This window comes from Typopeltis vanoorti, chromosome 7 (assembly GCF_054136105.1).
Source record: "Typopeltis vanoorti isolate ZY-2024b chromosome 7, IOZ_Tvanoo_1.0, whole genome shotgun sequence".
Taxonomy (NCBI): Eukaryota; Metazoa; Arthropoda; class Arachnida; order Uropygi; family Thelyphonidae; genus Typopeltis; species Typopeltis vanoorti.
In genome coordinates, this window is record NC_143555.1 from 11,447,121 (window position 1) to 11,461,407 (window position 14,287).

At 35.2% G+C, this 14,287-nt stretch overlaps 1 protein-coding gene across 1 annotated transcript in view; it reads left to right on the plus strand.

Annotated features, from left to right (window-relative positions):
• Positions 1-14,287, plus strand: part of LOC150104484 (RIMS-binding protein 2-like) — a 635,427-nt gene that overhangs the window by 69,414 nt on the left and 551,726 nt on the right. Inside the window, exon 3 of the mRNA XM_090395563.1 lies at positions 13,804-13,994. Within this exon, the coding sequence (XP_090251689.1) occupies positions 13,804-13,994 (191 nt within the window). The remainder of the gene's footprint in view (positions 1-13,803; positions 13,995-14,287) is intronic.

Here is a 14,287-nt window from a genome sequence, read left to right on the forward strand (position 1 = left end):
TTGATTATTCAAACCCAAAGAGCAAATAATTTTGTTAAGATCTTCAATTAAGTGGCCATTATGTTCTCCAGATCTGAAGGCTCTGGATGTCTTCTTCCTATGAGGTTACCTAAAGGAAACGGTATATGTGAACAAGCCCAAAACAGTCCATCAGCAGGAAAACATTTGTGCAGAAATTAGGGCTCTGCAGTCATTAACACACAATAACATTAACATTAACACACATTAACAGCTGTCATGGAACATGCTCTAGAAAGGCCCCAGGCTTTGTGAAGTCAAAAATGTAATGCATTTACAGGATGTGTTTTTTCATCACTAATAGAAAAAAAAAAATCTCCAGACTCTGTATTTCATTATAACAAAAAAAGAATAAAAATAAATTATAAATAAAAAAGTTATTAAATATTTAACCCCCTTTGTGACCTATGGCCACCATATAAACAGACATAATATACCCATAATGTGCCACTCTAACTATGTAAGGATTGCAATATAAAAGAAATTAAGTTTACTATTTGAAATATATCTAAGTTTTCTTTGTATTGCTTTTATAATTCCAAATGCTAGGTTTGGTAATATAATACTAAGGCATAATACAATTGCATTAAGAAATGCAAACAAATAAATTTCCAAATGTTTTATCATCTAACTAAAACTTAATTTTAAATCTATTTAAAGAATTTATTCTCGGCATTCATAGTACTATCAAAATGACCATAATAAGTAACTTACAATTATGTGAAATTTCTATGAGGTATTAATTCTGTATCATATCTCTTTCATACAGTGGGTGGTGATATACATTAGCATCAGACAAAAGATTTGACTTTTCTTTAGGTCTTATTACATTGCCATCTGGCAATCTATGGCACAGACAGATATAAGTTGTACATTGTGATTATGCTAATGACAAGAAAGCATGGCTACCATTTGAGCAAGAGGCAGGTATTTTTCATTTAGTCTGAGAGAAATCAGATTGAAAATGTTAATGGTTGTTTTGCAATTGCTGTGGGTTTCACTGGTGGTTGAGAATCAGTCTGGAATTTTTGTCTAAATCCAGTGTCATATGTTTGTTTATTTTTTCTTGGACTGCCTTGGCACCAGTCAAATACAGTCAAATACATTTGCGCAGGTGTGGTTGTGAAATCGCAACCAACCAGTGGTTGGGTAGGACTGGTTATAGACCTAAAAGTGAACTGAAAGTGTGTTTGTTTACAAATGCCAGAAGTATTAGAAATAAGGGGAATGAAATGGTTTCAGTGATTAAGTATATTCATCCCCAAAATCATTGGAATAAGTGAAACATGGTTGAAGGAAGATGATATCATAATGGGAATGGATATGGAAGGATATGGTATTTTTGTAAGGATAGAAACGGCAAGAAGGCAGGTGGGAGTGCTGCTGATGATAGCAGGGGAATTAAGTCCACATAAGGTAGACATGAGAGGGAAATAGTGACACTGGTTATGAGGCAGTTTGGTGTAACGTGGAAGTTGACAGGAAGACATACTTAGTTGGATGTTGCTATAGGCCAGGGAATGTGGAAGGTGGCGATGAAGAAATGTGTAAACAACTTGGATTAATGAACAAAGGAAAGGTAATTATTACGGGCCATTTTAATTTTAGCGGTATACATTGGATTGAATAAATAGCCTCTCAGGGGACCCTGTAACCCCTAGAGAGCGCGTCCCCTGGGTGGCGGATAGGGGAGCCCACCATGTGTGTGTGTGTGTATATATATATATATGGTGTGGTGGTCCGAATATACTGAATAAGGACTCGTGGACCAACAGGGCCATAAGGGGCAATCATCTTGATTGTAAGGGAAGCGGCACTCCCATGGACCCCCTAGCTGGATCTATCCTCTCCTTCTTCTACTTTGAGGAAGATCCACTTACTTTAATCTTTCCTATAAGGCCTTATCAGCCAACTCTTCTTACTTTGTGACTCTTATGCTATTAGAGTACTCAAGGGCATGGGGTCTTTTCATTTCTGACCTTACAACTATGCCCTTTCTATAAACCTTACTATATTTCTCCTATAATCTACTCTTTCCCCTTCAATATACCCTATTCCTCCTATGGGTTTAAATTCGGAAGAAGGCTAGTTCAGAAGCCTTAAGGTAGCAGCCCTACCACTGAACTATTCCATCGTCAGGCTAGTCCCCTGACATGGAGAACATAATCCTACTTGTAAGCTGACAGAAAAAGATAATCGGATTGAATCTATGGGAAACGACCCTGGAATGGAAAATGGAAACGACAAAACATAATACACATAGCAAACTGGAATGTAAGAGGAATAGCATATAAAGAAATAGAATTAGACCAGTTATTAAATGAAAGAAATTTTAAAATAGCAGTAATCACTGAAACAAAAAAGAAATTAAAAAGAACTATGAGAACTGAAAATTTTAATGTGATATACAGTGGAGTCGACAGAGACCAAATGATTTGGATTCATAACTCCCTTTCAAAACAGTTAAAACATTTTAAATTATGGAATGAAAGAATAATAGAAGCTAGAATAAAAATAGATAGAGGCTATTTAACAATAATTGGTTTATATGCCCTAGAAGAAGGAAGAGAACAGGATAATATTGATTTTTATAATCAGCTAGAAAACATATATAATAAAATAAATAAAAATGATTACATAATTTTAGCAGGAGACTTAAATGCAAGAATTGGAAACACAAAAATTAATAATAATAAAGGAATACATGGAGAACACACTCTAAACAGAAATGGTAAAAAATTGATTGACTTTGTAGTTTATAATAACCTAAAAATAATGAATTCCTTCTATAAACATAAAGACATACATAAATATACTTGGGCAGCAAGACGATGGAAATCAATATTAGATTATTTTATACTAAATGAAAAGACATCGAAATTTTCACTAGATGTTAGCGTTCACAGAGGATATGAAATAAACAGTGACCACTTCCTTGTTAAAATGAAATTAAGATTACCACCTAAATGGCTACAAGTAACAAGAACAGAAAGAACATTTGAAACATTTGTTTATAAAACTAGACTATTGAATGACACAAATGTACAATAGCTATATGAACAAAGAATTAACCAATATCTAGACAAAATAAAAAAAAATGAAGAAATAGAAATAGAATGGCTTAATATAAAAATGATACTAAATGCAGCAGCAAATGAAAGCTTAGGAAAGACCAAAAAATTCAATAAAAAGGAAAAAACTGAAGATCTGGGATGATACGATCAAAGAAATAATCAAAAAGATAAAAGAAGCCTATCACAAATGGTTAAGCAGTAAAAGATTAGAACATGAAATAGAATATAAAAGAATAAGAGCCATAGCTAAAAGAGAAGTCAGAAAAAGACATGGAGAATCATGGAACAAATTTGTTCCTAATTTAGAGTATGATTTATATAAAATAAAATCCAATGTATATAAGATTTTGAAACATTTAAGTACAGATACTAAAGAAAATGTAAAATTAAACACCGAATTGAAATTTGAAGAATTTCTAAATTACTACACAGAACTGTGGACAAACAAATATTTAAAAAAAGACAACTGGCAAACATTTAACGAAAACAAAAAGGAAATAACTGAAGAAGAATTAGAAATCAGCCTGAAAGAAACAAGAAACAGAAAATCGCCTGGAGAAGATAAGCTAGGTTCAGAACTATATAAATACGCAGGAACAAGATTCAAAGAAAGACTCTTATTATTTTTAAATAAAATTTATTCAACTGGTATCCTCCCAATAGAATGGAAAAAAGCAATAGTGATTCCTATCTTTAAGAAAGGTAATAGAGATGACCCTAAAAACTATAGAGGTATCAGTATACTAAATTCCTGTTACAAAACATATAGCAGATTCTTAAATAACAAACTAATGAAATATTCTGAAAACTTTATTCTAGAGGTACAGAATGGATTTAGAAAAGGACTATCATGTATAGACCCATCCTTTTGCCTAAAATTAATAATAGAGAAAAGAAGAGAATATAATTTAGAGACACATATTGCATTTATTGACTTTGAAAAAGCATTTGACAAAGTTAAAAGAAACATATTATTTAACATATTAAAAGAAAGACAAATACCAAATAATATCCTAAAAGCTATCACAAGTATATACGAAAATAATCAAATACAAATAAGATTAAATCACGAGCTATCATATACAAGAGAGATAAACCAAGGGGTCCGACAGGGATGTCCCCTCTCAGCAACTCTTTTTAATATCTACTTAAATGAAATAATAATAAAATGGAGTAAAAATTTACATCAAGGAATTAAACTTTCACCTACAGTTAACTTAAACACTCTCCTCTTTGCAGACGACCAAATAATAATTACAAATTCTGAAGATAACTTACAGAAAGCTATTTTAAATCTTAATGAGATATCCAAAGATTATGGTATGATAATATCAACGGAAAAATCAAAAACTATGGCCTTTAAAGGACAAGATCCAGAAGAACTAAAACGGTATTAGATAACAAGATCTTAGAACAGGTGAATTCATTTAACTACCTAGGATGTATGATCACTTATGAAAATGAAAAAGATATAAACATAAAAATTGCAAAATATTTAAAAATAACAGGAGTAATTAACTCTATATTTAAACCAAACCTAGTTCAAAAACAAACCAGGCTAAAAGTATACAATACATTAGCCCTACCGGTCTTAATGTATGAAAGCGAAATCTGGACAATAAAACATAAAGACAAACAAAGATTAACAACAGCAGAAATGAAGTTTATGAGAAAAACTGCAAAGTATACCCTATTTAATCACAAAAGAAATGAAGTTATTATGAAAGAATTAAACCAAGAACCAGTAATAGAAAAAATTAAAAAATATAAACATAAATGGATGGAACATGTTCAAAGAATGAAAACAGAAAGATTACCAAAACAAGCCTTAAAGTACAAGCCATTAGGAAAAAGAAAACCAGGATGTCCGACTAGGCCTAAATCCTTGATACGTATGATGATGATGATGAATAAATCGCATTTGGGAATAAGGAAAATGAATTTCTTGAGTTCTTAAAAGACAGCTATCTCATGCAGCACATAAAGAAGGGCATGCGAGGATCAAAAGTTTTAAATCTGATCATATAGTCTGAAAATATAACGGTGAGTGGGGTTTCACACTTTCCTCCAATTGGTGACAGTGATCATAAAGTGATCACCTGGGTTGTGGAGTTCTGTGAGGAAAGGATCTGTGAGGAAAGGATATATATGTAGTTATAAGGCTGGTGATTATGAGAAGCTTAGGAGACAGCTTGGAGCTATAGCATGGAAAAAGGAGTTGAGTGGTAAGGAAATAAATGCTGTTTGGGAAATGATGAAGCAATACATAACAGCATCAATGTGTGAATGTATTCCGAAGACCAAAATGCTCAATAAGGTAGGTGTAAAATGGTTGAATGAGGAGCTTGTTGGAAGTTTTTTCACTTGGTTATACTATAAATTAAAGATACCAAGAAATTATATACTTAGTTTAATCCTTTATAGAAGTGTAAGCAAACAAAGTTTGCACCTGAAGTATTTTCAGGACTGGGGCAACTTGTGGTAAAGGTGGTATGACTTCATGAAGTCATACCACCTTTACCACGAGTTCTGAAAATACTTCAGGTGCAAATGAAGTCATACGACCTTTGCCTTGAGATGCTGCAGTCCTGAAAATACTTCAGTTGCAAACTTTGTTTGCTTACACTTTGATAAAGGATTAAACCAAGTATATAATTTCTTGGTATCTTTAATTTATAGAATGAGGAGCTTAAGCAAGAAATCTGGAAGAAGAAGAAGAAGGCACATTGGAGGCAGTACAAGATGAATATTGGTAATCATCAATTTCATGAAAAGTATAAAGAAGAACCAGGAGAGTGACTCCATTATTCAAAATGCATATGAACAAAAATTGGCAAAACAGGCAAAGAAAAATCTTAGAGAGGTTTTAGATATGTGGCAAGTAGAAGTAAGAATGATCATGGTAAGATGATGTTAATGGATAAAAATTGTAGACCGGTAACTGCTGCTGAAGACATTGTTGAGGTATTCACTGATCAATCTATAAAAATGTTTCATCCTGATCAGGGTGGAATCAAGAGGAACCTAACTGTAGGGGACATAGGAGAGGATGGCTTAATTGTGAGTGAACAGGAGATATTTGAGAAAATAAATAACCTTGATGTCAATAGGACTTGATGACATATCACCTCGCATCTTAAGGCAATGTTCCACGGAATTGGCAGTAGCACTGGCATGCTTGTTTAATAAACCTCTTACAACACCACAGGTTCCAAGAAGGTCAAATTGTTTCAATGCATAAAGGTGATAATAAGGCTGTGACCAGGGCCTCCTTATTCATTGGGATAAATGGGCTATAGCCCAGGGCCACCATTGATCTAAGGGTGCTTAAGAACCGGGTAGCTTTTTTCTATTGTGTGTATTTTTGTGAATAAATACAAAAGAACTACCTTTATTATATTATAAGTATTGTTGAATTAAATAAAAATGTGCAATGTAATATAATTTTTTTTGCATTGAAAGTTATTTAATTAATTATATGCATTATTTAATTATTGCTCAATCCAATGTGATCAAGGTGACAAATTTTCTTAGCCCAGGTTATCCGTTATGTCCAGTTTATCAGGTTATCTGTTATGTCCAATAGTTGATTGCATAGAATCTCTTATTACATGGCAAAATATCTTTTAACTTGTACAAAGTTTTACTGAGGGTGTTCATTCTTGTTAAGACAGTCCTGGCTGTGACTTCAAATTATAAGCCAATCTGTATATATGGAGTTGTGGTGATGGTACTAGAGAGATTGGTGAGAAGTAGGATACAGAATTGAGTTGAAAACAGCAGTATTCTTCGTGGTTATTAGCATGGGTTTATTAAGGGGAGTCATGTTTTATCAACTTATTTATGTACTATAACAAGGTGACAAATATCTCGAACAGCAGAAATGCATATACAGTACTTCAATTTTGCAAAAACTTTTGATAGGCTAAAACATGACAAACTATTAAATACATTGAAACAGATAGGACTGGATGACAAACTTCTGAGTTGGATCAGTAACTGGCTGTCAGATAGGTATCAGAAAGTTGTATATGGGGGCACGTTATCCCATAAGAGAAATGTTACTAGTGGTGTGCCATCAGTTTTGGGACCATTGTTGTTCAATTTGTATGTTAATGACATTGGGTTTAACTGGTACCTTGAATAATAATCTAGTCAATGAAGTCAACAGGAAATCTGCTTCTAAAAACTGTAGAGTATCTTGACGTGGTATATTTGGAAACAGTGAAACAACATCATAGGAAACCATGATTTCATTCTCTTAAAGATGAAGATCTTTAATTTTTTTTCTTTGAAATGAAAACTATTTTCTATATAGGAGGTTTTCTCTGTAAAATTTCGTAGAAGTTAAAAGATATTTTGCCATGTAATAAGTAGGAGATTCTATGTAATCAACTATTGGACATAATGGATAACTGGATTTGTATACTTTGGAAAGTCATAAATACGTGGGGGATGATCATAATCATCATCATTATTATTATTCAGGCCTCCATGGAGTCAAAAGACTCATCGTGGGAGGTCCTTCCTAAGAAACACAAAGTCTATCAAGACTCATCGAGGGGAGGTCCCCCCAAAGAAACACAAAGTCTATCATGCCACTCCTTAAACTCATTGATCGTTCTCGCTCTCACCACTCCATCAGGCAATGCATTCCATGGTTCAACCAGACTCCATGCAAAGAAACCACTCCTCACCCTCTTGCTCACAGTTTCCTTTCGTAACTTCTAGGGATGGCCTCTTGTCATCACTCCTTCCCACTGTTCTACTAAGCAAAAGAACCCCCCCCCCCCTGTGTCAACCCTGTAACCACCTCTCAACAGTTTAAAAGTCTCAATCATATCACCTCTCCTTCTTCTATCTACCAAACTCTGCAGTCCACATTCCCTCAGCCACTCCTCATAACTATCATTGTGCAGTCCTGAAACCATCTTTGTTATCTGCCTTTCTACCCTTTCCACAGTTAATTTATCCCCTTCAAATCCTGGGGACCAAATCTGAGAACAATAGTCCAAGTGTGGTCTGATCAGGGTCTTATATAACGGAATGATAACTGTTTTATCTCTGCAGGTCAGCATGCGTCTCATTATTGCAGCAATGTTCTGTGTTACCTTCACCACCTTTGCAATATGCAATATGTCCCCAAAATTTCAGGTTTCAATCAATCATCAACCCCAGATCTCTTGTCTCCCCTACTTCCTCCAGTATAACTCCTCCCATAGAGTATGCATTGTCCCATCGATGTTTCCCAAACCTGAAGACCTTACATTTTGCTGCATTAAATCGACACCCCCATTCATTTGCCCATCTATGGAGCTTATTCAAATCCTCTTGCAGGTCTGCCGCATCTGCACTATTACTAATAATCCTTCCCAGCTTCGCATCATCCGCAAACAACTGAATAGCCCCTTGCAATCCACTGACAATGTCATTGATATAAAGGTTAAACAATATAGGTCCCAGTACTGAGCTCTGTGGGACCCCACTTGTAACCCTCTGCTTCCTTGAAACTACCCCACGTACAGAACTCTCTGATACCTATCAGACAGCCAATCCAGTTGACCAATCTGACATCCAGACCCATATGCTATAACTTAAATATCAGCTTATCATGTGGCACCCTGTCAAATGCCTTTGCTAAGTCTAGAAAAATGGCAGTATATGCCTTTCCCTCATCTAATGCTCTTGTAACTTTATCATAAAAGTCAAGCATATTTGCTAAAACAAGAGTGCCCCTTCACAAATCCATGTTGACTCTCACAGATAACATTATCCTCATCTGCCCAATGCTGTATACGGTCCTTCACCACTTTCTCTAAGATCTTACTAACTACTGATGACACACAAACTGGCCTATAATTAGACACTTCCAGTCTGTTACTACCCTTATGCAATGGCACTATCTTACCTTCCTTCCATTCCATGGGCACCTTTCCTGCAGCCAGACTTTCATTAAAAAGTCAGGTCAAAGGCACTGTCAGTTCCCTAGCACATTCTCTGAAAACTCTTGGTGAAATACCATCCAGTCCCACAGCTTTACTGATATCCAGAGTACTCAGTATTTGAAACACACTCTCCTCCTCCTATACCTCTAAACCTCGAACTTGCCCAATCCCTCTAGCATTAAAACTGACTGCTCCAGGATGAAATACTCCAATAAAGTGTTCATTGAACAATTCCACTATGTCCTCTGCATCAGTCACTCTATATTCCCATTTTTATCCCACAATATCATTCTTCCACAGTCATTTCTCCTCCTACTGGCCACATATCTAAAAAAATTCTCTAGGATTTTCTTTGGATCTTAGGGCCAATCTCCTCTCATATTCCAGTTTTGTCATCCTTACCATACTAGATATAAGGACAGGTGAAGAGAAGATGCATGAAGAGTATAAGCCACAGGCCAGAAATCATCTCTTCCATAGCCTCTTTTTCGCATGCAATTCCTGTTTAATATTGTTTGTCATCATTAATTCACAACTTTTCGATAGTATTAGTGTCTAAGGAATGTGTTTGTTTTTGCAAAGCCAGCTCAACAATTTATTCCAATTGTTGAGCTTTGCATATGATCTCTGCCAATTACACCATAAATGCATATACCCCACAGTAAAACATTAAGTTTGTGATTGTTGTCAGTAGTATCCATAAGTACCAATGCATATCTTTTCTCAGACTTTGTTATTACAGTGTTATCATTTTGGTGTAAAAATTGGAGAATTTTAATTGAGTTAAAGAAATATTCAGAGGAGGAGGTTTAGCTTTATACAGAATCTGTGCAATCTCATACCTTAACTTGTTAACATCATCTGCAAGTAATTCCTTCATAACTTTTTCTAAACCTGCCATAAAATTTAAAAATGGCAGACAACAAGGTGTTACTGCAAAATCTGGACATTTTTACTGTATACTTAATTTCATCATTTGTGAAAGGATGGTTAGTTAAATTTATAACCCATTTTTCATGGTCAGAGCTGGGAAGTTACTTAACGAATCAACAGCTTCTTTATTCTAATAATTCAAGCTTACATATCAACTTCTGTTTATAGTTTAAGTGAGCATATCTGACTGAGGGAAGAGAAATTCTACTGATTAAGTCTAAACAACACGTTAAAGACTAAGATTATTCTAGTATAGTTTGAAATTCAGAAATTTTATTGTTGTTGTTATTATTATTCTTATTATGTAACACCTCCAGGGAGTCCAAAGACTCATCAAGGGAGTGCCGCTACTCTACAACTCTCCTTCTTTGCCACTCCACCAACTGCAACCAACTTAATCATCTACACTAACACTATCTAGCACCCACCACCACCGCCACCAGTATTTTCACAGACAATCACAAATATCCATGCCCATGGCAGGATTCGAACCAGCAGCCTTTTGGCTGTAGAGCAGATATGCCAACTAACCACTCGGCCAACCAGGCCAGAAAAAAGAAGAATTTCTTAACATGATGTATCCTTTCAAATAATAGTGCCTTTCTAGCTCTTTTGTAAATTTTGAACAAATTCTTGCACTGGGTAGGATTCCTAAGGAGTGGAAAGAGGGCAAACTAGTACCACTCCATAAGCATGGTTCTAGGCCAGAAATTTCCAGTTATAGACCAGTTTGTATAACTGCAGTTGTGGTCAAGGTGTTGGAGAGATTGATTAGAAATACAATACGGGATTGGATTGATGGACATATTCTTTATAATGGTCAGCATGAATTTGTAAAGAGTAGGTCCTGTTTTTTTAGCAATTTACTTGCATTTTATGATAGGGGTTATGGGTGTGTTAGATAAGGGAGAATCATATAGTGATATTCTTGGACTTTGCAAAAGCATTTGATAGATTACCACGTGATAACTGAATCTAAACTCTAAACACTAAAGTGCTACACATTGTAGTGCTGCTATGATAAGAAATACTCTAACATGCAGGAATAAGGAAGTGGTAGTGCCACTGTATAAGGCACTAAATTTGAGGACACAATTGTGCTCAAATTTAGTCACTTAGTTTTCAGTGTGATGTGGAAACACTGTACAGGGTCCAGAGACGCGATACTAAGACAATTACCAGGACTTTGGAATCCTGGCTATAGAAAGAGGTTGAAAAAATGTTGACTGCAGAGTTTAGTGAATAAGAGATGATAAGAAATGATAAGGAAAAGAGATGATATGATAGAGACATTTAAGTTAGTTAGAGGATGTAATTAGATTAATCCAGATGAGATTATAAAATGAATAGAGGGTATGTAGAATGCATTACCAGTGTATGGAATGCATTACCATTACCAATGATAAATATGTTGTCAGATAACTGGCAACATATTTATCACATTATATTATATTTATGGCTATTTGCCTGCTTCTGTTTAGGAGTGCCCCAGTTTAAATGCCATTGGCTCTTTTCTCACGGATTCTTAGGGCATTGTAGATGTATATTTATTAATAAATATATGTTGCATAGAGGACAAGAAATTTGCACATACCTTTTTGTGGGTGTTGGGGCTCTTCTGCTTTCGCGTTGTCCAAACTACTGTGTTTTTTTGGGGGGGCAGGGGGGATTTTGGCAAGTGGGAGAATTGAAATAACAAATGGAAAAAAACCGAGTTTTTTTTGAATAACATATATATACATATATATTATAAGGGATGGGCGGAGTGTTTTTTATATTTATATGAGGTGGGAAAGGGTGAAAGGGGTTGAAAACAGCAACTGATTTTTAGAGGGGGGATTGACGGGGTGCGGTCCGTTTCGACTATCACCTGGAAATCTTAGTCGAAACGGACCGCACCCCATCAAACCCCCTTCCCCCCCTCTAAAATCAGTTGCTGTTTTCAACCCCTTTCACCCTTTCCCACCTCATATAAATATAAAAAACGCTCCGCCCATCCCTTATAATATATATGTATGTATATGTTATTCAAAAAAACCCGAGTTTTTTCCATTTGTTATTTCAGTTCTCCCACTTGCCAAAATCCCCCCCCCCCCACACACACAGTAGTTTGGACAATGCAAAAGAAGAAGAGCCACAACACCCAGAAAAAGGTATGTGCAAATTTCTTCTCCTCTATGCAACATATATTTATTGATAAATATACATCTACAATGCCCTAAGAATCTGTGAGAAAAGAGCCAATGGCATTTAAACTGGGGCACTCCTAAACAGAAGCAGGCAAATAGCCGTAAATATAATAGTTTGTTAAGAGGAGTAACATGGGAGTTTCCCCAGAAATAATATCCATATTTATCACATGTTGTCAGTTATCTGACAACATATTTATCATACCAAATCTTAAAATCCTTAATGCTCCTTGCATTCTCTCCTCTTCTATCATTCCCATAACTCATTCTCTTTCTTCTACTGTTTCTATTTTCTCCTCATCTCTCATTCCCATAACTCTCTCTCTCTCATTCCCTCTCTTCTACTGTTTCTATTCTCTTCTTTTCTATCATTTCCATAACTCTCTCTCTTACTCCCACTCTGATTTGCCTTGTATTCATCTCTTCCATTCACCTAATATCATATTTCACACTTCGCAAGTCATTCCCAAGACATTCCACCTCCTCTTTTAGCCCCTCTCTCTCTCTCTGCAAATTAGCTGCTCTTGCTCACCATTCATCCTCCCAATTAAGACCATCTCTGAAAACTTCATAATCATTCAAACTTTCCACACTCCCCACTCTTATTTTTTCATTCATATTTTGCTCATTATTCTCCCTCTATCACACTACTCATTTCTCTAGGTTGAGATTCTCCCACCCCTGATGCAATGAGATTGGTTATGGTAATCTCTAACTCATTAAGTTCTTCCCATTGCCTACATTTTGTGCATATATGTACTCACCCCCCTTCTCTCACCCGCCACATATCCAACTGTCGACGCATACATATCGCAAGCACCATATGCCACAAAATTCTGTAGTATGTTATGTAAAATATAGTCCTTAAATTGGAGAGGACTTGGTGACATGCCATTCGTAATTGGAGCTGCAGCTGCCACCATCATTCAAATAGTGCTGAGGAACTACTACAACTAAACACTAAATACTAAACACTCTCCACTCTCCTATGCTATGTTATATGCTCTACCATAAGTATAAACTATACTAAATAACAAAAACTTATCTTCTTTTTCTTTTCCACCGCAGATAAGTCTGACTCTGACCTCTCCTTCCCGGTAAGAATAAACACAATATAAACAGCATCTAAACTCCAAAAGCAGCACCACTGAAGGACATTTGTATTACTGAAAAAAATGTAGCACAATTCACAACAAAAGCCACATTATACCAATTGAATACACTTTTTTTTAGCACAGCTGGAATCGATGTTCTTCAGCAATTCTAGCGCCCTCCAAAAGTTTCCATCAAGGTGGATTTGAACCACCAACCTATGGATATCACTACTCTTATACCTCTACAGTCCACTGCTCTGCCAACTGAGCTATCAACAGAACAAAATAATAATAATAATTCATCGTGTTATCTTATGCTTCTCCCACCATAACTCCTGAACTTTAGTAGGTTATTTGAGCTTATATTGTTGACCATGCACAGTTATTTTGCATCTAATCACACAACAACAACAATAGGGAATCCAGCGGAGGATTGTATATATAGCAACAGAGCTTATTTTGAGTATTACAAGATATTTAAAAGTGGTGTAATTGAATCATTTTTTATTCTTAATGTGATTAAACAGTTTGTACTGTCAATTAATTTTAGTGAATCAAGATGAAGATGTACTAGGAGAAAGCTCTATTGACTTCATAGACTTACCAGGTAGAGGAAAATGTAAAGTTTACATTGCACATTATAGCTATGATCCTATAAAACAGTCACCTAATGAAAATCCAGAAGCAGAGTTGCATCTTAATGCTGGAGATTATATTTTAATATTTGGAGAAATGGATGAGGTAAATGTTTATAAAACTATATATATATATATATATATATATATTGAACAATGAAATTAAATTAATTCATTATCTTTTTTATTATGCTTTACAGCGAAATAAATATGCTCTTAATGACTTTGTTTTGCACACTGCAGGAGGGTTAATTTTATACAGTTAACCTTCATTATAAGCAACTCATAGGAACTCATGAATAGTTTGTTACAGTGTACAGTCTGCTATAGTAGATTTATTTTATCATAACATTGTACTTATTGGATTTTGGTTAGGACTTTAAGTACTCTGTTATAGTG